At 34.6% G+C, this 26,309-nt stretch overlaps 1 protein-coding gene across 12 annotated transcripts in view; it reads right to left on the bottom strand.

Moving 5' to 3' along the window:
* LOC149774642 (cytosolic carboxypeptidase 3-like) overlaps positions 1-26,309 on the bottom strand; it is a 365,035-nt gene that overhangs the window by 15,439 nt on the left and 323,287 nt on the right. For 9 of the 12 annotated variants that reach the window (XM_089944927.1, XM_089944931.1, XM_089944932.1 and 6 more), the window contains 4 exons: positions 20,176-20,239; positions 16,701-16,874; positions 11,861-12,026; positions 2,777-2,806 (listed from right to left, as the gene is read on the bottom strand). In XM_089944927.1, coding sequence (XP_089801053.1) covers positions 2,777-2,806; positions 11,861-12,026; positions 16,701-16,874; positions 20,176-20,239 — 434 coding nt within the window. The remainder of the gene's footprint in view (positions 1-2,776; positions 2,807-11,860; positions 12,027-16,700; positions 16,875-20,175; positions 20,240-26,309) is intronic. The other 3 variants (XM_089944935.1, XM_089944937.1, XM_089944928.1) reach the window with 2 other exon arrangements.

Here is a 26,309-nt window from a genome sequence, read left to right as displayed (position 1 = left end):
TAATATAATATTTTATTTGTATCAAAGTTGATAAGACTTCAATGAAACTATATTTACTGTGATGAATCTGTTATCCAAATGCAAAATGTGTGAGATGGATCAAGATAATCCTTGCCTAATGTGCTTCTATGTTGTTTGCAACTAACTGGCAGTTTATTTTACATGTTATTATCATATCCTCAAGAACAGTGTATGTCCTATGGGCATTTTTAATCCTACTATCTTGCTTTTTCAAAGATGCAAGATGGCATGCAACTAAGATGGCATCTGTCAGCAGTGAAAGTATCAACTCCATTTATCATATATACTCAGGTATTAGCCGAATAATGTAGAAAAAATTAAAGGCCTGGAAGAAGGTGGATCGGCTTATCCATGGGCTAATGTCTAAACTTGACAGCGTTTTGATCTTTTTGTTTACTCCTGGAAAGTAACTAAGATGGTATCTGTCACCAGTGGAAGCATCAATTACAGTTATATATTTTATTTTGGTCTAAAAATATACTTATCAAAAAGAACAAAATTAAATCAGGTAATGAGAAATGGATGTGGGATGATGTTTGAATGGGACATAGTCCAATGTACTGGGAGTTAGTTTCCTACTGTCAACACTAAAATGTACTAATATGCTAAACCCGCTCACTTCCTAGTCATCTATTCAGCAAAAATAGCAAGGTAAAGTATTAATTTGTTATACTAAACCCATATGTTAACAGATCAAACATAATAATAAAAACACACAATGAGCAAATGCTAAATTCTCCATGGCTGAAAGTACTACATGTCTACAGTAATTCTAGAAATAAAAGAAAGACAAAATTCCCCTGGCTTAACCCACATGGAGGCAGTACGACTAGTCCTTGGTCAGTCAGTTTTACTCATGTTCTGCAAACTAACAACAGACAATGCTGAGGGCCAAGCTTTGTTCTGCAAGTTAACAGTCTGCAACGGGAAGTTTGCACCAAATATCTTAAAATTAGTCCTACAATCCATAATTACTATCATGTAGTTTAAAGTCACGATGATTAAATAAGAAAAGGAGACAATACAACTCTTTGTACATTCATTGTTGTAATCATAGGTTTACATTTGCATTGCTAATAATTCTGGCAATTGGTATGTGAATTTGCTTGCAATTAATACAGACAAATTTGCATGCAGTTAATGCAGACAAGTTGATTTCTAACTGATCGAAACTAAAACTATTAAAATGACATTTGTTGCATTTACTACATGTTGACAGTACAACCGAAACTTGTGTCTGCTTAATAGAGGCTACCTTTAAGGCAGGTTCGAGGAAAATGGTACTTTTGCGAGAATATAAAACAAGAAAAGGAGCTATCAACAGACGGTAAGAATCATAAACATAGAGGCACATTTGCTAATGATGCAGACAATTCTGACACTTTTTATTCTCACTTATAAGCCAGCTGCAACTGGAAACTGCAACAGCCAGATCTGCCATCCCATAATATGCTCAAAGATTTTAGTATCTGCTGTTTGTTTAAATAAATAGAACAAACAGCGCAGACCATAATCATCTGGTGCATTTTGTGACAGCTGATCTGGGTCTATGTTGCATATAATTGGACAGTATAGTGTAAAGTCACTTGCCCTAAGAGCATGGGATCTTAAACTCAAAGTATCTATGTAGTTCACATTACTGGATCAATCCTATGATATCAGATCAATCCTAGAAACCCAGTCTAAAAATCACTGATACCCTTATTCACACACAGCAGACAGCACAGCTACAACAGTATTGCACTGAAGAATTGTCATTATCGTGGCAATGTGCTTATTTGTCATTTCTGTAATCCAAGGTTCAATACCAGATCTCATGTACTTACCTACTGTATAAAGGCATTGTTGCTGTCTCATGATGCACTAAGCCAGTGCTTAATTAAAACTTAAATTGCAATTCTTTATAGACATGTGTTTATTTTCCTAAAATATTTTTCTTATGAAAAGTGAATCCGAAACATATAATCGAAGTATAGAGAATAATGAGGACCTAGAGACTTGGAATAATAATACTATTTTGATAAGAATACCAAGGATGCTATATAAAAATATTGATGACTCTAAAACATAATAGAGTTTTAAATACAAATTCTTAAGGCATGGAGAGTTGCAATAATAGTACAATATTATATAAGAATACTGATGACTTTATAAAATAATAGAATTTTAAATAAATATTCTTAAGGCATGGAGAGTTGAAATAATAGTACAATATTACATAATAGTACTGAGGACATGGAGAGTTGAAATAATAGTACAATATTATATAATAGTACTGAGGACATGGAGAGTTGAAATAATAGTACAATATTATATAAGAGTACTGAGGACGTGGGACTTAGAGTTTTATAATGTCATCTAAAAATGTCAAGGACTTTGAGAGTAAGAATATTGGTACCATTTTGTATTAGAATACAACAATGTTATAACTGACGTTTCTGTAATTTCTTAATTAATCAAATAAACAAATTATTCATATTCACAAAGATTCATTCCAATTAAAGCAAAAGCATGTTTTTTTCACAGCAAACAAAATGCCAGTGCCAACTGTTTTTCAGAAATATGATGCATTTTAGATTTAGATTTTAATTATCTCAACAAAATATTTAGTAATTTTCTGAATTTTGATATTATTGCACATAATACTCAAAACATAGCAAAAGCCTGCAAAAAGTTAAATTCCATGCAAAAAAATGATATTCCAACCATTTTGCCATTTCTCGCTATCACTGTACACTGAAATATAACAGTTTACCTTGGGAATATTCTCTTCTCCCTGTATTGTCTGAAATATTAAAATTCTTTTTGTTCCAATAACCACGCAAGAAAATATTTCAAAGTATCTTTAATGCATATTCAAGAAATAAAATGATGTTCTTGAACTACCAGTAATTTTTTTAACACAGCAATAGGATATGAAACAAACATTTTCCAAAATAAATTTAAAATAACTAAAGTAAATAGAGAATACATATGGATTAATCTTTTTCCTTTGAAATAGTAACAAATTACGCCCTATTTATTGCCTGTTTTCCAGTGTCAATTTTGTCTATATTTTATATGTATATTCAATGTTTTCAGACCTAAATCATGATTCTTAGGTTGCTTCCTGTTCAAATAATTCTCATATCAGTCAATATATTAATCTCGTCATTGTTTATAAAATATTTTAGACTTCAAATAGAAAATTACAGAAATTATTGATAATAAATAGTTGATGATCCTAGAATCAGATTACTATCACTATTTATCACATGTGTAAACTTAAAACTTTGTAAATCACCTGTGAAGCAGTTAATCATGGTTTTTTATTTCTATTCTGCATAAATCATGCATGATTGTGTAAATTTAAACCGCAAATCCTGGCATGAAGCACCTGTGAAGCAGTTAATCATGGTTTTTTATTTCTATTCTGCATAAATCATGCATGATTGTGTAAATTTAAACCGCAAATCCTGGCATGAAGCACGTCAAGCTTTTCTTTTCACTACGAGCTAATCAAAACCACCTTCCAAAAGTAACATTATTCATATAAGGTCAAAACAAAATCCAAATTTTGTATAATTTTCAGGCCAGATCTGATTTACATGAAACAGTCCAGGATCAAATCCTGCATGAATAAAATATCTAAACCCACTGCTCAAATTCTACACTCTAATTACTTGTAAAATGTGTTTGGATAATTGGATCAAACATATGTTTTGGAAAAGACTGGTTACTTCTAAGGTGAAACGATTTATCATTATATATTGATTATTCTTTAAAATTAGAATTCATCAGATACAGCATCTGCAGTCTGATTGCCCACTGTTTATTATCGTAACCCAGTCAGATGTACATGTTGGCTGGACAAAAAATGGATGGAATGTCAGCCATGTCCTTTTCAGCAGTATTTCAAAATTAAATGTAGAAAGGGCAGAATACTGAGCTTAATTAAAATGTAGACACTTTAAAAGCATAATGCAATTTTCATTTTATTATCAATCATTTTAGCCCTGCAGATCATATGCTACAACACCATATATCCATATGTAATAATATTTATTGGGATATCTCTGTTGACACAATCAGACCATGGCATTGATGGACCAAAAACCCTAATATAACATTATGGAACAGATAAGAAATCTGGCACTGTATTCAGTAAACCGATTCAACAAAGTTTATGTTATTGAAAAATCCTATTTGATCTATCCAAAAGATAATATGTGTGAGCTCTGGAAAATTGTACATAACAGTCATAAAGATCAGTTTTCCCAACATATTCAAGCTCACAAAGCTAGCTATGCATATATCCCTTCAAGAAGAAGCATAGAACAATATTCATACACAGATAAGGAACAGATTATGCTCAGAAATAATTGACAGATTCTTGCTTAAACATACTGATTTCTGTAGAGCTCTCAGAGAGTGGAACAGGAAGAAAGAGAGACAGCTATTTAAGAAGTGTTAGGTAAATAGTTAACTATGGCTGTTTATTCTTCTTCTTTTCTTCCACTCCCCAATATTTCCTTGACAAAAAGGGAGGTTTCCATTATGATAAAATCATGGCAGTATCACTCCTTAAATTGTACATGGGAACGAATTTGGAATTTCTCTTTTTATGGAGAGATATTTAACCAGTGAATGAAGGTGCTGATGGAATAATTCAAATTAGCACCGAATCAGCGAGGGTGATGAGTTCAAACCACTCAAGTTTATCATTTTGTATAAGTTTAACAAAAAAAACACATTTGTATTATAAGACTTCTTAAATTAGACAGTAACAAGTATTGTTGCCTCAGTAGTCTTTTGCATCTGCAAGAAGTACAACGTGTATGATTTTATTGGTATTCATCACATGCCCAGACTTGTTCTTGAAGATAACATCATAATGTCTTCCAAGTTTAAATGAGACATGAAACTGGTTACAAGATGTTTTTAAAGCATTCATGCAGTGCAAAACATAGGGCATGGTGGCTATAGCGAGTTTAATAGAACTACCTTTAAATGGCCTAAAACCTTTAATTAAACTCTTGACACCCAACAGATAGTCTGTTTGAACGTAAATTTCCTATTTTGTCATCAATGAAGATAGGATATAAATATATCTCTGTCTGTAATCTGTATACAGAAAATACAACCAAGAATGTCTGCAGACATAAAAGGGCACCAGCAGCCTTTCAAAGTTGGAGAAACTATCATGTATTGACATGTATTGTATCACAGGCTTTGTATCATGAATCATATCGATATAAGGCCCAGGTATATCATTTCACCAATCGTTTCTTCACAACCTATATTTTTAAAACATAGTGGTTACTTTACAACCTGGACAAATGTATTAAACCTATTTTCAAACACACTGGTTACTTCACAGCCTGGACAACTGTATTAAACCTATGTTTTGAAACCGACTGGCTACTTCACAGCCTGGACAATTGGATTAAACCTATATTTTGAAACAGACTGGTTACTTAAAACCTGGACAGCTAGATTAAACCTATTTTCTGAAACAGACTGGTTACTTTACAGCCTGGATAACTAGATTAAACATGTTTTGAAAAAGAATGGTTAATTCACAGCCTTGATAACTAGATTACTCCTATGTTCTGAAACAGACTGGTCACTTCACAGCCTGGATAACTAGATTAAACCTATGCTTTTAAACAGACTGGTCACTTCACAGCCTGGATGACTAGATTAAACCTATGCTTTGAAACAGACTGGTCACTTCACAGCCTGACAAGAAGACACTACGTTGAATTCTACCTTAATTAGTGAACACTCAATTTAGACTATGAACTCAACATTTAATGAAATTTGGGATAGGCCTGTATTCTCAACATGTTTGGAGGAAGTTCAAGTTTAAGGCTCCTAAAATGTCATTACTGGCAATATTAATTTGAACAACGCTAAAACTACTGAACCTTCAGGATTAGTTTTAGCTCCTTCTAGATTGCTAAATTTCACTAACCTAGATAAACTTAAAGTAATCAATCTACTGCAACCAAGAAATCACTCAAAACCAATTCAGTACATCTTGACAACACTAAACCTTCTTGATTTACACACTAAATTTCATAATTTTAGTAGAAGTGCTCAGTTCAACATAATAAGTGAGACAAAACCTCACTCCAATGTGTGGATGGTGAATTATTAATGTGTTTCATTTATGTTTACTTTTACCTTTGGAACACTTTCTTCATCCTGGAATTTGTATAAAAATATTAAAGGCTACTAACACACTATCAGACAGATCACCAAAAGATTGTATATTTTCAATCACATCCTAATGCATGTGAAACTTTCAATTGCACCATATTAGAACGCATATGAAGAGCTCAATTACACCATGTTATAATGCATATGAAGAGCTCAATTACATCATGTTATAACACATATGAATTACACCATGTTATAACACATATGAAGAGCTCAATTACACCATGTAATAATGCATATGAATAGTTCAATTACACCATGTTATAACAAATAAGAGCTCAATTACACCATATTATAACACATAAGAGCTCAATTACACCATATTATAACGAATATGAAGAGCTCAATTACACCATGTTATAATGCATATGAAGAGCTCAATTACACCATGTTATAATGCATATGAAGAGCTCAATTACACCATGTTAAAATGCATATGAAGAGCTCAATTACATCATGTTATAACACATGAATAGCTCAATTACACCATGTATTAATGCATATGAAGAGCTCAATTACATTATGTTATAATACATATGAAGAGCTAATTACAACACGTTATAACACATATGAATAGCTCAATTACACCATGTAATAACGCATATGAATAGTTCAATTACACCATGTTATAACACATAAGAGCTCAATTACACCATATTATACCACATAAGAGCTCAATTACACCAAATTATAATGCATATGAAGAGCTCAATTACACCATGTTATAATGCATATGAAGAGCTCAATTACACCATATTATAACGCATATGAAGAGCTCAATTACACCATGTAATAATGCATATGAATAGTTCAATTACACCATGTTATAACAAATAAGAGCTCAATTACACCATATTATAACACATAAGAGCTCAATTACACCATATTATAACGAATATGAAGAGCTCAATTACACCATGTTATAATGCATATGAAGAGCTCAATTACACCATGTTATAATGCATATGAAGAGCTCAATTACACCATGTTAAAATGCATATGAAGAGCTCAATTACATCATGTTATAACACATGAATAGCTCAATTACACCATGTATTAATGCATATGAAGAGCTCAATTACATTATGTTATAATACATATGAACAGCTAATTACAACACGTTATAACACATATGAATAGCTCAATTACACCATGTAATAACGCATATGAATAGTTCAATTACACCATGTTATAACACATAAGAGCTCAATTACACCATATTATACCACATAAGAGCTCAATTACACCATATTATAATGCATATGAAGAGCTCAATTACACCATGTTATAATGCATATGAAGAGCTCAATTACACCATATTATAACGCATATGAAGAGCTCAATTACACCATGTTATATTGCATATGAAGAGCTCAATTACACCATGCTAAAATGCATATGAAGAGCTCAATTACATCATGTTATAACACATGAATAGCTCAATTACACCATGTATTAATGCATATGAAGAGCTAAATTACATTATGTTATAATACATATGAAGAGCTAATTACATGTTATAACACATATGAATAGCTCAATTACACCATGTTATAACACATATGAAGAGGTCAATTACATCATGTTATAACACATATGAATAGCTCAATTACACCATGTTATAACACATCAATAGAGCAAATGTCAAAGACCCTCAGTTGCCAGTGCATCATGTAACAGCAGAGCAACATCACTGGTCTTGTGGCTGGACCTAACTAAAACCTCAGTGAAAACATGTGCTCTGTTTCATATAAGGATTTGTTGGGATAAGTGACTACGACAATAGACAAAGTGTTCAGATTACTTGTCGAATAATATTTATAGTGTAACAACAATATAGCACTTTGCAAAAGAAAGAAAACAGTACATTTGGAAAATTACTTGGTTCAACTAACTTTCCATTTATCAAGCAAAAAGGCTTTATATAAACTTCAGAACTTATGAGAAAATGGGATGTAGCAGAACTGGATTCCTGTCAGTGATGACTGGTAATAAAACTGCAAGCCTTACATTTCAGAAACTAAGTATAGAGGTTATATCAACATCTATAACTAAAGATAAGTTTGATTTCAAATTACAAAGCAGTATATTGTTTATAAACTATCCTGTATAGAATTGGAACTTAGTACATTTCTAGTCATTGTGGAGATGGATCACTTTACTTTCCTTTTGCATCACTTGTACCAAAAAGAAAACAACTGATTCTCAGTATTCTGTCAACTGACAAACATAATCAGACACTGGTTCTCAGCATTTTGTTTGCTGATGATGAGTATGTGACAATGAGCATCAGAAACTGGTTCTCAGTATTCTGTCAACTGACAGCATCTGAGACTATTCTCAGTATTATGTGAACTACCAATCAACATCAGAGACTGGTTGTATTTTATCAACTACCAATCAGCATCTGAGACTGGTTCTCAGTATTCTGGCAACTGCCAATCAACATCAGAGGTTGATTCTCAGTAATTTGTCAACTACCAAATCAGCATCAGCGACTATGGTGATTGAAGAAGATTAAGTTTACAATGTGCACAGTGTATGTTGAAGAAAATAAATATATATTTTACCTCAAGTAAAGTACACCCTCACTATCAGGTGCCTCTGTATAAGGTAAGTATGGTCATGGATTCCATTTAATTACCTCATAATAACATATGAACAAAATACCTCATCTTTAAGGTGGTATACCCATGAACCATGTAATAGTGATGGAGTACTACCATGAACCATGTCATATAGGGAGTACTCCAATGAACCATGTCATAATGAGGGAGTACTCTCATGAACAATGTAACAGTGAGGGAGCACTTCCATGAACCATGTCATAGTTAGGGAATACTTCCATTAACCATGTCATAGTGAGGGAGTACTTCCATGAACCATGTCATAGTGAGGGAGTACTGTATTGGTACACCTACCGGTGACTCAAAAAATAGTACTCTAAGAACATAAATGGTGCTAATATATTTAGAAAATGATTTGGGCAAGTAGTTGAATTCTACATTTTCCATGGTGTCTGCTGGAAACCAGAATGAACCATTTTCCTCTTAAGTCATACCTTAATAAATGTAAAGACAATTCCAATTTCACCTAAAAGTAGATTCAGAAATGTACATTGGTTGAAAGGACATGCTTTGCACCTTTCAATGCTGATTTTCAGCGGGCTTATGTAGCCAAGGCTGGTGATTCTACCCATGCTCCTATGTTGCCTCAACCTCAATAAGCAATGATTTCTTTACAATCAACCTCAAAGACCAACTAATGCTGCAAATCTACCTCATGGACCAAATCCTACTGTACAACTAATCTCAAAGACCAACTAATGCTGTAAATCTACCTCATGGACCAAATCCTACTGTACAACCAATCTCAAAGACCAACTCATACTGTGAATCTACCTCATGGACCGAATCCTACTGTACAACCAATCTCAAAGACCAACTAATGCTGCAAATCTACCTCATGGACCAAATCCTACTGTACAACCAATCTCAAAGACCAACTCATACTGTGAATCTACCTCATGGACCAAATCCTACTGTACAACCAATCTCAAAGACCGACCCATGCTGTGAATCTACCTCATGGACCAAATCCTACTGTACAACCAATCTCAAAGACCAACTCATACTGTGAATCTACCTCATGGACCAAATTCTACTGTACAACCAATCTCAAAGACCAACTCATACTGTGACTCTACCTCATGGACCAAATTCTACTGTACAACCAATCTCAAAGACAAACTCTTGCTGCACAATCAAGCCAATATAAAGGACCATTCCCTGTCATATGATCAACCTCAGATAGCAACATCTGCTGTATAGTCAACCACAAATACCAACTGTTACTGTACAGTTAACCACAAATACCAACTCTAGCTGTACAGTCAACCTCAACTGGAAAATTCTGCCATAAAAGCAATCTCAAATTCCAAATCATGCTGTACAATCAGCCACATGGAATAAATCTAAATGTACAATCAATCTCAAAGACTGACTCTTGCTGTGTGATCAACGTCTATAATTTAATCTTCCTGTACAATTATCTCATTCTAAAAGACCAACTCTTGCAGTGCAATCAACCTCCAGGATTTAATCTTGCTGTACAGTTATCTTCTGGTATGATCAATCTTAAGACTTAACCTTTGCTAAGCAATCCATCTCCAAGACCAATTCTTGCTATAAAATCAACCTCAAATAAAATATAATCCATCTCAAAGACCAATTCTTGCTATAAAATCAACCTCAAATAAAATATAACCCATCCTGAAGACCAATTCTTGCTATAAAATCAACCTCAAATAAAATATAATCCATTTCAAAGACCAATTCTTGCTATAAAATCAACCTCAAATAAAATATAATCCATTTCAAAGACCAATTCTTGCTATAAAATCAACCTCAAATAAAATATAACCCATCCTGAAGACCAATTCTTGCTATAAAATCAACCTCAAATAAAATATAATCCATTTCAAAGACCAATTCTTGCTATAAAATCAACCTCAAATAAAATATAATCCATCCTGAAGACCAATTCTTGCTATAAAATCAACCTCAAATAAAATATAATCCATTTCAAAGACCAATTCTTGCTATAAAATCAACCTCAAATAAAATATAATCCATTTCAAAGACCAATTCTTGCTATAAAATCAACCTCAAATAAAATATAATCCATCCTGAAGGCCAATTCTGGCTATATAAAATCAACCTCAAATAAAATATAATCCATCCTGAAGACCAATTCTGGCTATATAAAATCAACCTCAAATAACAAATAATAAATCATCCATCTTTAAGACCAATTCTTGATGTAATTCAACCTCAAATAACAAATAATAAATCATCCATCTTTAAGACCAATTCTTGATGTAATTCAACCTCAAATAACAAATCATCCATCTTTAAAACCAATTCTTGATGTAATTCAACCTCAAATAAATCATCCATCGTTAGGACCAATTCTTGATGTAAAATCAATTTGATGTGGTAAAATCAAGCACATTGATCCATTCTTGCTCAACAATCACTCTAAAATAAATGCTGTACTTTACTCATGCTAAATACCAAACCTCAAACATTGCAGACCCAGATGTATCATCATATGATGTACTGGCTGACCTGGCACCACTGTATCTGGTATACACTGTCTGGCGTGTGATATACACTGCAATACAGTCTACAGTGTAGGCTGTGTGATACAAAGGTATACACTGTCTGCAGTTAGGGGTATGCTATACACTGTCTACTGTGTGGAGTGTGATATGCACTGTCTGACGTGTGGGTGTACTACACACTGACTGCAGTGTGGTGTGTGATATATGCCATCTTAAGTGTGGTGTGTGCTATACACTGTTTACAGTGTGGGGTGTGATATACACTGTCTGAAGTGTGGGGTGCGCTACACACTGACTGTAGTGTGAGGTATGTGATACAAAGGTATACACTGTCTGCAGTTAGGGTTATGCTATACACTGTCTACACTGTGGTGTGTGATATACCGTGTCTTAAGTGTGTGGCATGCTACACGGTGACTGAAGTGTGGGTGTGCTATATACTGATACAGTATATTTATATATATGGTAAATGGACAGATCACTCACTATCAATTATAATGCATGTCATACCAATGGACCAGCAGGATGCTTGGGCTGTCGGAACCGCTGTTCCTCAGAACGGATTGGTGGAGTCTGCAACATCATGGATTCAGGTCGAATCATACTTGTGGAAAATTGGACAGGTCCTGAGGCACTGTTCAGATGTCTGTATGCCCTCATTGTGGGACCCTTTAAACTGAAAAAGATACACGGATAAAACAAACCTGACATGATATCAACTATTTAGGATACAGTGGATTCACTTTTCTTATTATTTCTATTCTTTTTTTTCTTATTATTACATGGTACTGCTATTCCTTAACTAACCCAGTTTCATCACAGCTTAACTTCAGTCAAATATTCACTGACTAGAGTAGATCATTGAAGGATGGGTTCTTGATTCAATATCCACTGACTAGAATGGATCATTGTAAGCTGGGTCATTACGTTCCTGGCATGGAGATTATAAAACATCTGACTATGAGTTTGAGGTTTTGATTTTGCGTTGACCAATCAAAAAGGACTTTACTTTTGTAACATCACTTTTGATTGGCTGAATGTGAAAACTCAGTATCAAAGTCAGATGTGAAGTAAATGATCTCCCGGTTTGGCATTATTAGAATTTACTGAAGTTTACAGAGTAACATGAGTACTCAAGTCAGACCTTCTGTCGGCCCCAGTGTTATACCAATACTTTTTGCAACACAAGTCGGACCTTCTGTCGGCCCGTGTTATACCAATACCTTTTGCAACACAAGTCAGACCTTCTGTCGGCCCCCGTGTTATACCAATACCTTTTGCAACACAAGTCAGACCTTCTGTCGGCCCCCATGTTATACCAACACTTTTTGCAACACAAATCGGACCTTCTGTTGGCCCATGTTATACCAATACCTTTTGCAACACAAGTCGGACCTTCTGTCGGCCCGTGTTATACCAATACCTTTTGCAACACAAGTCAGACCTTCTGTCGGCCCCCACGTTATACCAATACTTTTTGCAACACAAGTCAGACCTTCTGTTGGCCCCTGTGTTATAGCAACACCTTCTGAAAAACAAGTCAGACCTTCTGTTGGCCCATGTTATACCAATACCTTCTGCAACACAAGTCAGACCTTCTGTTGGCCCATGTTATACCAAAACCTCTTGCAACACAAGTCAGACCTTCTGTTGGCCCCTGTGTTATACCAATACCTTTTGCAACACAAGTCAGACCTTCTGTTGGCCCCTGTGTTATACCAAAACCTTCTGCAACACAAGTCAGACCTTCTGTCGGCCCCTGTGTTATACCAATAACTTTTGCAACACAAGTCAGACCTTCTGTCGGCCCCCATGTTATACCAATACCTTTTGCAACACAAGTCAGACCTTCTGTTGGCCCATGTTATACCAATACCTTCTGCAACACAAGTCAGACCTTCTGTTGGCCCATGTTATACCAATACCTTCTGCAACACAAGTCAGACCTTCTGCCGGCCCCCATGTTATACCAATACCTTTTGCAACACAAGTCAGACCTTCTGTGGGCCCATGTTATACCAATACTTTTTGCAACACAAGTCAGACCTTCTGTCGGCCCCCGTGTTATACCAATACCTTTTGCAACACAAGTCAGACCTTCTGTCGGCCCCTGTTTTATACCAATACCTTCTGAAACACAAGTCACACCTTCTGTCGGCCCATGTTATACCAAAACCTTTTGCAACACAAGTCACACCTTCTGTCAGCCTCCGTGTTATACCAATACCTTTTGCAACACAAGTCAGACCTTCTGTTGGCCCCTGTGTTATAGCAATACCTTCTGAAACAAGTCACACCTTCTGTTGGCCCATGTTATACCAATACCTTCTGCAACACAAATCAGACCTGTCAGTGCTTGTGTTATACTAATACCTTTTGCAACACAGGTACCTAAATCAGACCTTTCTGTCAGACCACTCTGGTGGCCTAGTGGTTAGAGCATCTGCCTCGGATGTAGGAGGTCATGGATTTGAATTCAGCATTAAGAGGTTAGTGTTAGGACTGGTCGGCCTGGTGTCAGGATAATATGAGTGAGTGGGACATCATGCTACATGTCTGTGGCATGAAGCCCCAGTGCTAGACATCACTATAAACTGCCACACTGCAGACATCGAAGCGATATGACTGAGAAATTGTTAAAGCTGCATTAAAAATCCAAATCACACACACACACACAGACCTTTCTGTCAGCCCCTTCATCATACCACTATCTTTTTCAATAAAAGTACCCAAATCAGACCTTTATCTTCTTTAAGCTAGATAACTTGAGGCACACTTAAACCCTATTTCTCCATATACTATTTTCCTCACATGGATTAAAGAAGGATTTCAATAAATATTGAATGAAAGAGGTGATTTGTAAACACAAATTGCCATTCTATTTCTGGCTCAAAAAACAAAGCAACTGATCTGCATCTTGTAAACGTATTATTGAATAAAAGAGGATATTTATTCCAAGAAATTGACATTCCAGTCTTGGCTAAACAGACAAGCATCTTGTATTAGTATTTGACCTTGCATTACTACTTGATCTTGTATTAGTATCAGATCTTATATTAGTATCTGGTCTAAGTATCAGATCTTGTATCAGTATTTGACCTTGTATTAGTATCAGGTCTTGAATTAGTACTCAATCTTGTATTAGCACTAGATCTTGTATTAGTATTTGACCTTGCATTAGTACTTGATCTTGTATTAGTATTTGACCTTGCATTAGTACTTGATCTTGTATTAGTATCAGATCTTATATTAGTATCTGGTCTAAGTACCAGATCTTGTATTAGTATTTGACCTTGTATTAGTATCAGGTCTTGAATTAGTACTCAATCTTGTATTAGCACTAGATATTGTATTAGTATTTGACCTTGCATTAGTACTTGATCTTGTATTAGTATCAGATCTTATATTAGTATCTGGCCTAAGTATCAGATCTTGTATCAGTATTTGACCTTGTATTAGTATCATGTCTTGTATTAGTATTTGACCTTGTATTAGTATCAGATCTTGTATTAGTATTTGACCTTGCATTAGTATCAGGTCTTGTATTAGTACTTGATCTTGATTTAGTCCTAGATCTTCTTTGCATATCAGGAAAGATCCTTCTGAATAATCTTTATGAAATAAAATCTTGATTTAAATTTTTTAAAGCCCTTGAAATCTTTCAATGAAGATGACCAAATATTTATGCCAAATAAAACTGCTCCGAAACTCTCAATGTTACAAACTTCATCTGGTTTCACACATGCAGTTTTGTGAAGTCAACTGCAGACATACATTAGAATTACATTAGGCAAATAAATACATTTTTTTTCACCTTTTAAAAAAGCCTCGTCTTTGGGTAAACTGTTAATTTACTCACATTTTATTTATCCTTTTGAAGTTACAAAAAAGTTTAATTTTTGTGTGTAAACATTCACCAAAGAACACACTCTTTAATCTTTGTGTGAACATTTTGCCCAAGCACTCACAGTTTAATGTGTAAACCTTTGCCCAAGCACTCAGAGTTTAATGTGTAAACATTTGCCCAAGCACTCATAGTTTAATGTGCAAACATTTGCCCAAGCACTCAGTTTAATGTGTAAACATCTGCCCAAGCACTCATAGTTTAATGTGTGAACATTTTGCCCAAGCACTCAGAGTTTAATGTGTGAACATCTGCCCAAGCACTCATAGTTTAATGTGTAAACATTTGCCCAAGCACTCAGTTTAATGTGTAAACATTTGCCAGAGCACTCACAGTTTAATGTGTAAACATTTGCCAGATCACTCACAGTTTAATGTGTAAATATTTGCCCAACCACTCAGACTTTAATGTGTAAACATTTGCAAGATCACTCACAGTTTAATATGTAAACATTTGCCCAAGCCCTCACAGTTTAATGTGTAAACATTTGCCCAAGCACTTACAGTTTCATGTGTAAGCATTTGCCTAAACACTCAGTTTAATCTGTGTGTGTAAACATTCACCAAAGCACTCCCTCTTTAATCTTTGTGTGAACATTTTGCTCAAGCACTCAAAGTTTAATGTGTAAACCTTTGCCCAAGCACTCACAGTTTAATGTGTAAACATTTGCCAGATCACTCACAGTTTAATGTGTAAACATTTGCCCAAGCACTCAGTTTCATGTGTAAACATTTGCCCAAGCACTCACAGTTTAATGTGTAAACATTTGCCAGATCACTCACAGTTTAATGTGTAAACATTTGCCAGATCACTCACAGTTTAATGTGTAAACATTTGCCCAAGCACTCACAGTTTAACATGTTAACATTTGCCACAGCACTCACATTTTAATGTGTAAACATTTGCCAGATCACTCAAAGTTTAATGTGTAAACATTTGCCCAAGCACTTGCAGTTTAACATGTAAACATTTGCCCAAGCACTCAGTTTAATGTGTAAACATTTGCCAAAGCACTCAGTTTTATGCATAAACATTTGCCCAAGCACTCACAGTTTAATGTGTAAACATTTTCCAGAGCACTCACAGTTTAATGTGTAAACATTTGTCCAAGTATTCACAATTTAATGTGTAAACATTTGCCAGAGTACTTGATCATGGTGTCTAAATATTGATCAGTAAGACTATTTTTCCCAGTGTTCAAAGGCATACAGTAGCTTGGATGGCATAGCATCATACCCACAATTTGAAGTCATGGGTTCAATACCCACCCGTGTCAGAAAGAACCAGCCATTGAACCAAGTGCTCAAGCAAATGTACACATGCTACAAAATGTGTACAGTCCCAATAATCTAATGTAAGTGACAAAAACAGTAAGCAAACCTTACTATCATGATGAGTTGGGGTCTACAATATTTAGGACTTTGAGTAAACAGGTTCTACATGTACCTCAAATGTCTTTTATATAAATGTGGAGTGTTTGTGCTGGAAGAGGCATGGGCAGAATGAGGCATTCCCAGAGTCTGATGTAGCTGATCTTGCTGATATGGATTGCTACGAGCTGCCACAGGAATCGCTGTGCCATTGTTTAGTTCCATCTCACAATCACTTTCTTCTGATGAGCTATTTGTGTTAGAAAGCAGGAAACAAGATGTATTAGTACACTGAAAAGCAGTTAATGGGCTCAGACTACTAATTCATTTTTCACAGACATCAATGTTAGTGTTTTGGGAAGATAAAAAAAAAGGTATGTGCTAGATGTCTCAATACATCATAAAATGTATTTCTTCACTAAAGTTAGTTCAAGCTTTCTTAACAATCAAAGTAGGGTGCTTTGCAGCATTCCCTTGAGATAATAGTCCCATTCCTTGAGAATAAATATCCTATTCTTTGAGATAAATGTCCCATTTCTTGAGATAAATGCCCCATTTCTTGAGACAAATGCCCCATTTCTGAGACAAATGCCCATTCCTTGAGATAAATGCCCCATTTCTTGAGACAAATGCCCATTCCTTGAGATAAATGTCCCATTCCTTGAGATAAATGACCCATTCTTTGAGATAAATGTCCATCTTTGAGATAAATGTCCCAGTTTTGAGATAAATGTACCATTCCGTGAGATAAATATCCCCATCTTTGAGATAAATGTCCAATTCCTTGAGATAAATGTCCCATTCCTTGAGATAAATGTTCCATTCTTTGAGATAAATAACCCAGTTTTTGAGATAAATGTCCCATTCACTGAGATAAATGACCCATTCCTTGAGATAAATGTCCCAGTTTTTATATAATTGCCCCATTCCATGAGATAAATATCCCATTCCTGAGATAATGTCTCATTCTTTGAGATAATGTTCCATTCTTTGAAATGAATGCCCCATTCCTTGAGATAAATGTCCCATTCCTTGAGATAAATGTCCCATTCATTGAGATAAATTTAACAAAAACAGGGTACTAGTAAAGCTAGCTTAATCAAAAATATTGTGCTGGGTAGATATAATTTTGTCTTGCTGCTAAATCAAATTCATGTGCATGGAAGTCCAGAATGTATGGAAAATTAAATTCATGTACATGGAAGGCCTGAATCTATGCAAAATCATATTCATGTATGTGTAAGGTAAGAATATATTCAAAATCACACTGATGCAGGTAGGAGGATAGAATCTATGCAAAAACTGAAAACACTAATAAATGTCTTGTAACGATTCTTTTCGAACATTCCACATTCAACATCATCAAAGAGCCTCTCCTGAAACATTACATAGGATGTCCAATGTTCTCCTATGTTAAGGCTGGTGTCAAGTTTATTAACAATGTATGGAATACAATGTTCTTCTATGTTAAGACTGGTGTCATGTTTATTAACAATGCATGGAATTCAATGTTCTCCCATGTTAAGACTAGTGTCATGTTTATTAACCCCTGGAGCTTTTTGCCATTTTTGCCTGAAAATCGAGTAGGAAACACATTTTGAAAGCTATTTCTGAATAGACTCAAAAACACCTAATCACCTGTCATCTTTCAATAACGTACTGCCACGAAACATCATTTTTCGTTGGCTATTTGATTCGCGCATTAGCTGAAGAGTAAAAGTTAGACTTCTTTTTTTTTTTTTTTTTTTTGGCTAAACAGGGACTATATTTTTGTATGGAGACCACTCTTTATTCCAAATGCCCATCTTATCCTACTTTTTGCAAAGGCTCATCTGTCTGTTTGCAGTTCACACCAGTTTGCCTTAGATCTGAGACCCAAAAGTCTCAAATCCAGACATAAAATGAGATTCTGACCACGAGCGAATTTTGCGTTAAAAAAAAGTCGGGTCCAAAAAATGAGGCTTTTCTATCTGTATTTTGTAGTGCAACTAGATATTCCAGATTATTTGGTATCATTGTAGAGCTACATCTGTCTACCTTTCTATAATACCACCCACTTTAGTGTATCATGCATGACCATGATGCTACAGAGCTCGGCAGTAGGCTACTACCTCCTGCCCCATAAAGTCGTCGCTAGGGGTTAATATGTTAACAATGTATGGAATCCAATGTTCTCCTATGTCACAATGAAAGATGCACACACAAAAAATGTATAATACCATGTTCGTTAAATAGATTCATGTCTTCTTTTCTAGACCAAGTTTAGTGCCTGGCCACCATTGTGAAAGTCCATAGCAATCAATAATTTTAAGCCCTTGTACTGGATTTAGGTTGTAATTTGTATAAGCCTTTGTACTGGATCCTTGTACTGCATTTAGGCTGTAAATTGTAAAAGTGAGGCCTTGTTATGGATTTAGGCTTTAATTTGTGCCAGTAAGCCCATGTAATGTATTGAGGTTTAAATTTGTGACAGTGTGCCTTTGTAATGGATTTAGGTTGTAATTTGCAACAGTAAGCCCTTTGACATGTGATAGCAAGCGATTTGACTGGATTTAGGTTATAATTTGTGACAGTGAGCAAAGTAATGGATTTAGGTTGTAATTTGTGACAGTGAGTCATTGCAACAGATTTTACGTCTTGTGATCTTCTCTTATTTTGATGGATTTAGGTTGTAATTTGTGACAGTGAGTCATTTTAACAGATTTACATTTTGTGATCTTCCCCTATTTTGATGGATGTAGGTTGCAATTTATTAAAGTAAGCAACTGTAAGAGCTAGAGTTTTGTTTTTATACAATGAGTTAGAAATTACTTATTTAAAACATTCCAATTACCCATTTAAAACATTCCAATTACACATTTAAAACATTCCAATTACCCATTCAAAACATTCCAATTACTCATTTAAAACATTCCAATTACCCATTTAAAACATTCCAATTACCCATTCAAAACATTCCAATTAACCATTTAAAACATTCCAATTACTCATTTAAAACATTCCAATTACTCATTTAAAACATTCCAATTACCCATTCAAAACATTCCAATTACTCATTTAAAACATTCCAATTACCCATTCAAAACATTCCAATTACTCATTTAAAACATTCCAATTACCCATTCAAAACATTCCAATTACTCATTTAAAACATTCCAATTACCCATTCAAAACACATTCAAATTACCCATTTAAAACAATCAAATTACCCATTTATAACATTCAAATTATATACATTTATCAAATTACATACATTTATCAAAATACATACATTTATCAACTTGCATACATTTGTCTCTCAAAAAGATTAATTTGTCTGATATTTATAATAACTACTTAAACTGTTGCATATGAAGACTTAATCAAGAAGATTTTATCTACCTACAAACTCAGAATAAATAAATTTTAACATAAAAAATTAAAATTTAAGTTTATTAATGATTCTGTTTACTCAGAATTAGATGTTTTTGTTTTGTTGATTAGGGACTAGGTTATGGAATGTAAATGTGTAGCTGAAATGGGTTAGACTTGAATTATGAACATAAACATACCTTCCTTGATCCCTCTGTGCAGCTCCAGCAGGATGGACTGATGGGGTCAAATCTTTAAAGGAATCTAAAAAGATGTACAAAACAAGTAAATAAAATATGGCTTATTTATTTTGTAATCCTTTTTTAAGTTAGATATTTAAGACACACACACACACACACAAGCACAAAGATAGATAACAATAAATAGAAAGATTTTTATGACAAAGGATATGTTCATTCAAATAACTGGCAAAATTGATTTTAACTGTTGCAAATCTTCTGTATGAAAACATCAAACTGAGTTATTTTATGAAAATCAATAACTGTATATGACAACTCTTAGAATTTAATTGTCAAATATCCGACAATGTTATCAATCACAGAAAACATAATTTGTACTTATAAAACATTAAGTAATTTGTACTTATAAAACAACATTCACGTAATTTTTTGTACTTATAAAACATTAATGCCCCTACTTGCACTTATAAAACATTAATGCCCCTACTTGTACTTATAAAACTTTCATGCCCCTACTTGTACTTATAAAACATTGATGCCCCTACTTGTACTTATAAAACATTAATGCCCCTACTTGTACTCATAAAACATTCATGCCCCTACTTGTACTTATAAAACATTAATGCCCCTACTTGTACTCATAAAACATTCATGCCCCTACTTGTACTCATAAAACATTAATGTCCCTACTTGGACTTATAAAACATTGATGCCCCTACTTGTACTTATAAAACATTCATGCCCCTACTTGTACTTATAAACATTAATGCCCCTACTTGTACTTATAAAACATTCATACCCCATCTTCTACTTAAAAAACATTCATGCCCCTACTTGTACTTATAAAACATTCATGCCCCTACTTGTACTTATAAAATATTAATGCCTCTACTTGTACTTATAAAACATTAATGCCCCTACTTGTACTTAAAAACATTGATGCCCCTACTTGTACTTATAAAACACTGATAACCCTACTTGTACTTATAAAACATTGATGCCCCTACTTGTACTTATTAAACATTGATGCCCCTCCTTGTACTTATAAACACTGATGCCCCTACTTGTACTTATAAACATTCATTTCACCACTGCCACTTATGAAACTGTTGAGTCAAAAATGTTTTAAAGAAACTGACAAAACTTGCAAGAATAATATTCATAAAATTAATGTAAGATTATATGCATATGTATATCAACCAGTCGATGTACAACATCAACATGTCATTTGCCATACACTTTCAACAAGTCAATGTTCAAAATCAGTTTAATATTGTGTTACACTGTCTGTAAACAAGTCAATGTACCACCAAATCAACACACCATTTTCTGTACACTGTCTGATGAACAAATTAAAGTACCAATGCAACATCAATTACCTTACAGTGCATAAAACAATTTTATGAATCAAATCAACACACAATTGCCTTACAGTGCCTTTCATCTGCCTTATACTTCTATAAAAAGGTCAATAAACCAAATCTGCATGCTATATCAAATCTACATGCTATATCAAATCTTCATGCTATATACTTTACACTGCCGATAAACAAGTCAGTGTAAAAAATGTATAGATAATTGTCCTTACATAACCTGTATACAAGTCAATGTACCAAACTGACCTATAATTGTCCTTACATAACCTGTATACAAGTCAATGTACCAAACTGACCTATAATTGTCCTTACATAACCTGTATACAAGTCAATGTACCAAACTGACCTATAATTGTCCTTACATTGCCTGTACACAAGTCAATGTACCAAACTGACCAATAATTGTCCTTACATAACCTGTACACAAGTCAATGTACCAAACTGACCTTTAATTTTCCTTACATAGCCTGTACACAAGTCAATGTACCAAACTGACCTATAATTTTCCCTACATAACCTGCACACAAGTAAATCAACCAAAATGACCTATAATTTTCCTTACATAACCTGTACACAAGTCAATGTACCAAGCTGACCTATAATTTTCCTTACATAACCTGTACACAAGTCAATGTACCAAACTGACCTATAATTGTCCTTACATTGCCTGTGCACAAGTCAATGTACCAAATTGACCTATAATTTTCCTTACATAACCTGTACACAAGTCAATGTACCAAACTGACCTATAATTGTTCTTACTTTGCCTGTGCACAAGTCAATATACCAAACTGACCTATAATTTTCCTTACATAACCTGTACTCAAGTAAATCTACCAAAATGACCTATAATTGTCCTTACATAACCTGTTCACAAGTCAATGTACCAAACTGACCAATAATTGTCCTTACATAACCTGTACACAAGTCAATGTACCAAACTAACCTTTAATTTTCCTTACATAACCTGTATACAAATGTAAAAAACTGACCTATAATTTTCCTTACATTGCCTGTACACAAATAAATGTACCAAAATGACCTTTAATTTTTCTTACATAACCTGTACACAAGTCAATGTACCAAATTGACCTATAATTGTCCTTACATTGCCCTTGCCCAAGTCAATGTACCAAACTGACCTATAATTGGCCTAACATTGCCTGAGCACAAGTCAATGTACCAAAGTGACCTATAATTGTCCTTACATTGCCTGTGCCCAAGTCAATGTAACAAACTGACCTATAATTTTCCTAACATAACCTGTATACAAGTCAATGTACCAAACTGACCAAAAATTTTCCTTACATAACATGTACACAAGTCAATGTACCAAACTGACCTATAATTTTGCTGACATTGCCTGTGCACAAGTCAATGTAACAAACTGACCTATAATTTTCCTTACATAACCTGTACACAAGTCAATGTACCAAACTGACCTATAATTTTCCTTACATTGCCTATACACAAATCAATGTACCAAACTGACACATAATTTTCCTTACATTGCCTGTCAAAGTACCAAATTAATCTACAATTTTCCCAACAGGTAATGGTGTTTCTGTTAATAAAACATATGGTACAGAAAACTGTTTTATAAAATGTGAAATTTTATCAAACTTTCCAAAATCATTCAAATCACACATAAATAATCAGGTCAATTACACAACCACATACATGTATACACATAAAAAATCAGGTCAACTACATAACCACATACATGTATACACATAAACAATCAGGTCAACTACATAACCACATACATGTATACACATAAACAATCAGGTCAACTACATAACCACATACATGTATACACATAAACAATCAGGTCAACTACATAACCACATACATGTATACACAAAAATAATCAGGTCAACTACATAACCACATACATGTATACACATAAACAATCAGGTCAACTACATAACCACATACATGTATACACATAAACAATCAGGTCAACTACATAACCACATACATGTATACACATAAACAATCAGGTCAACTACATAACCACATACATGTATACACAAAAATAATCATCATAATTCATTATTCTGGAGAAAACATACAGATGAATAGAGAGGAAGAAATCATGATATAGAACTAACAACATCATAATACATAACATACAAAATCATAATACATAACATACAAAATCATAATACAGGAAAAGCTTGATTATTGTTAAGTCCTGCTGATAAAAGTATCAGGTGAATTTGACAAAGCATAAAAGCAAGGCAAAAATTGAACCTAATTAAAATCAACCTATATCAAATTCAGTGAGATCACTCAAACTGATTTACTTTTGGCTCAATCTAAATTTAAATTTCTCACTTAGAATTTGTTCCATCTTTTAGCAGTGATCTATCCAGGATTCAATTCTTGATATTCCCTACACAAATGAACCCTTGATACATCCCTATGCAATGAACCCTCAATACATCCTTATACAACTGAACCCTTGATACATCCCTATGCAATGAACCCTCAATACATCCCTATACAACTGAACCCTTGATACATCCCTATGCAATGAACCCTCAACACATCCTTATACAACTGAACCCTTGATACATCCCTATGCAATGAACCCTCAATACATCCCTATACAACTGAACCCTTGATACATCCCTATGCAATGAACCCTCAATACATCCTTATACAACTGAACCCTTGATACATCCCTATGCAATGAACCCTTGATACATCCCTATGCAATGAACCCTCAATACATCCTTATACAACTGAACCCTTGATACATCCCTATGCAATGAACCCTCAATACATCCCTATACAACTGAACCCTTGATACATCCCTATGCAATGAACCCTCAATACATCCCTATACAACTGAACCCTTGATATTCCCTATACAAATGAACCCTTGATACATCCCTATGCAATGAACCCTCAATACATCCTTATACAACTGAACCCTTGATACATCCCTATGCAATGAACCCTCAATACATCCCTATACAACTGAACCCTTGATACATCCCTATGCAATGAACCCTCAATACATCCTTATACAACTGAACCCTTGATACATCCCTATGCAATGAACCCTCAATACATCCCTATACAACTGAACCCTTGATACATCCCTATGCAATGAACCCTCAATACATCCTTATACAACTGAACCCTTGATACATCCCTATGCAATGAACCCTTGATACATCCCTATGCAATGAACCCTCAATACATCCTTATACAACTGAACCCTTGATACATCCCTATGCAATGAACCCTCAATACATCCCTATACAACTGAACCCTTGATACATCCCTATGCAATGAACCCTCAATACATCCCTATACAACTGAACCCTTGATATTCCCTATACAAATGAACCCTTGATACATCCCTATGCAATGAACCCTCAATACATCCTTATACAACTGAACCCTTGACAAATCCCTATAAAACTGAACCCTTTGTACTTCCCATTTCAATTGAAGCCATGATCCTTCCATATGCAATTGAACGCTTGATACAACCATACGCAATTGAACCCTAAATACATCCCAATACAACTGAACCCTTTATACATCCCTAAACAACTGAACCCTTGATACATCCCTATACAACTTAACCCCTAACTGAACTCTCAATACATCCCTATGCAAATGAACCCTTGATATATCCCTATGCAATTAAACCCATGATACTTTCCTATGCAACAACAAGTAGAAAGTTTAATGACCCTTGTGTAAGTTGTACATGTGATCAGGTATCATGTATAATTCCCCCTTGTGTGAGTTGTGTACACTACTGGATCAGGTACCATAATTCTTGCCTATGAGTTGTATACATTATGACAGGGACCATAACTCTTGCCTGTGAGTTGTATACATTATGAAGACAGGGAAAATAACTCTTGCCTGTGAGTTGTGTACATTATGACAGGGACCATAACTCTTGCCTGTGAGTTGTGTACATTATGACAGGGACCATAACTCTTGCCTACGAGTTGTGTACATTATGACAGGGACCATAACTCTTGCCTGTGAGTTGTGTACATTATGACAGGGACCATAACTCTTGCCTGTGAGTTGTATGACAGGGACCATAACTCTTGCCTGTGAGTTGTATACATTATGACAGGGACCATAACTCTTGCATGTGAGTGGTATACATTATGACAGGGACCATAACTCTTGCCTATGAGTTGTATACATTATGACAGGGACCATAACTCTTGCCTGTGAGTTGTATACATTATGACAGGGACCATAACTCTTGCCTGTGAGTTGTATACATTATGACAGAAACCATAACTCTCTTGCCTGTCAGTTGTATATATTATTAAGACAGGGACAATAACTCCCCTGTGTGAGCTGTACAAAATATCAGATCAAAGTACCATCCATCTCCACAGTGTGAGTTAGGAAATCAGTATCATAACCCTCCATTGTGTTAGTTGTATATGATATGAAATCAGGTATCATAACCCTCTCTTGTGTGAGTTGTCTATGATATGAAATCTGGTATCATAACCCTCTCTTGTGTGAGTTGTCTATGATATGAAATCAGGTATCATAACCCTCCACTGTGTGAGTTGTCTATGATATGAAATCAGGTATCATAACCCTCCATTGTGTGAGTTGTCTATGATATGAAATCAGGTATCATACCCCTCTCTTGTGTGAGTTGTATATGATATGAAATGAGGTGTCATAACTCTCCATTGTGAGTTACTTACTATATGAAATCAGGTATCATAATTCTCCATTGTGTGACTTGTA

This window comes from Sinohyriopsis cumingii, unplaced genomic scaffold (assembly GCF_028554795.1).
Source record: "Sinohyriopsis cumingii isolate HCF-2022 unplaced genomic scaffold, ASM2855479v2 utg000160l, whole genome shotgun sequence".
Taxonomy (NCBI): Eukaryota; Metazoa; Mollusca; class Bivalvia; order Unionida; family Unionidae; genus Sinohyriopsis; species Sinohyriopsis cumingii.
This window is presented reverse-complemented; position numbering and strand designations above follow the sequence as displayed.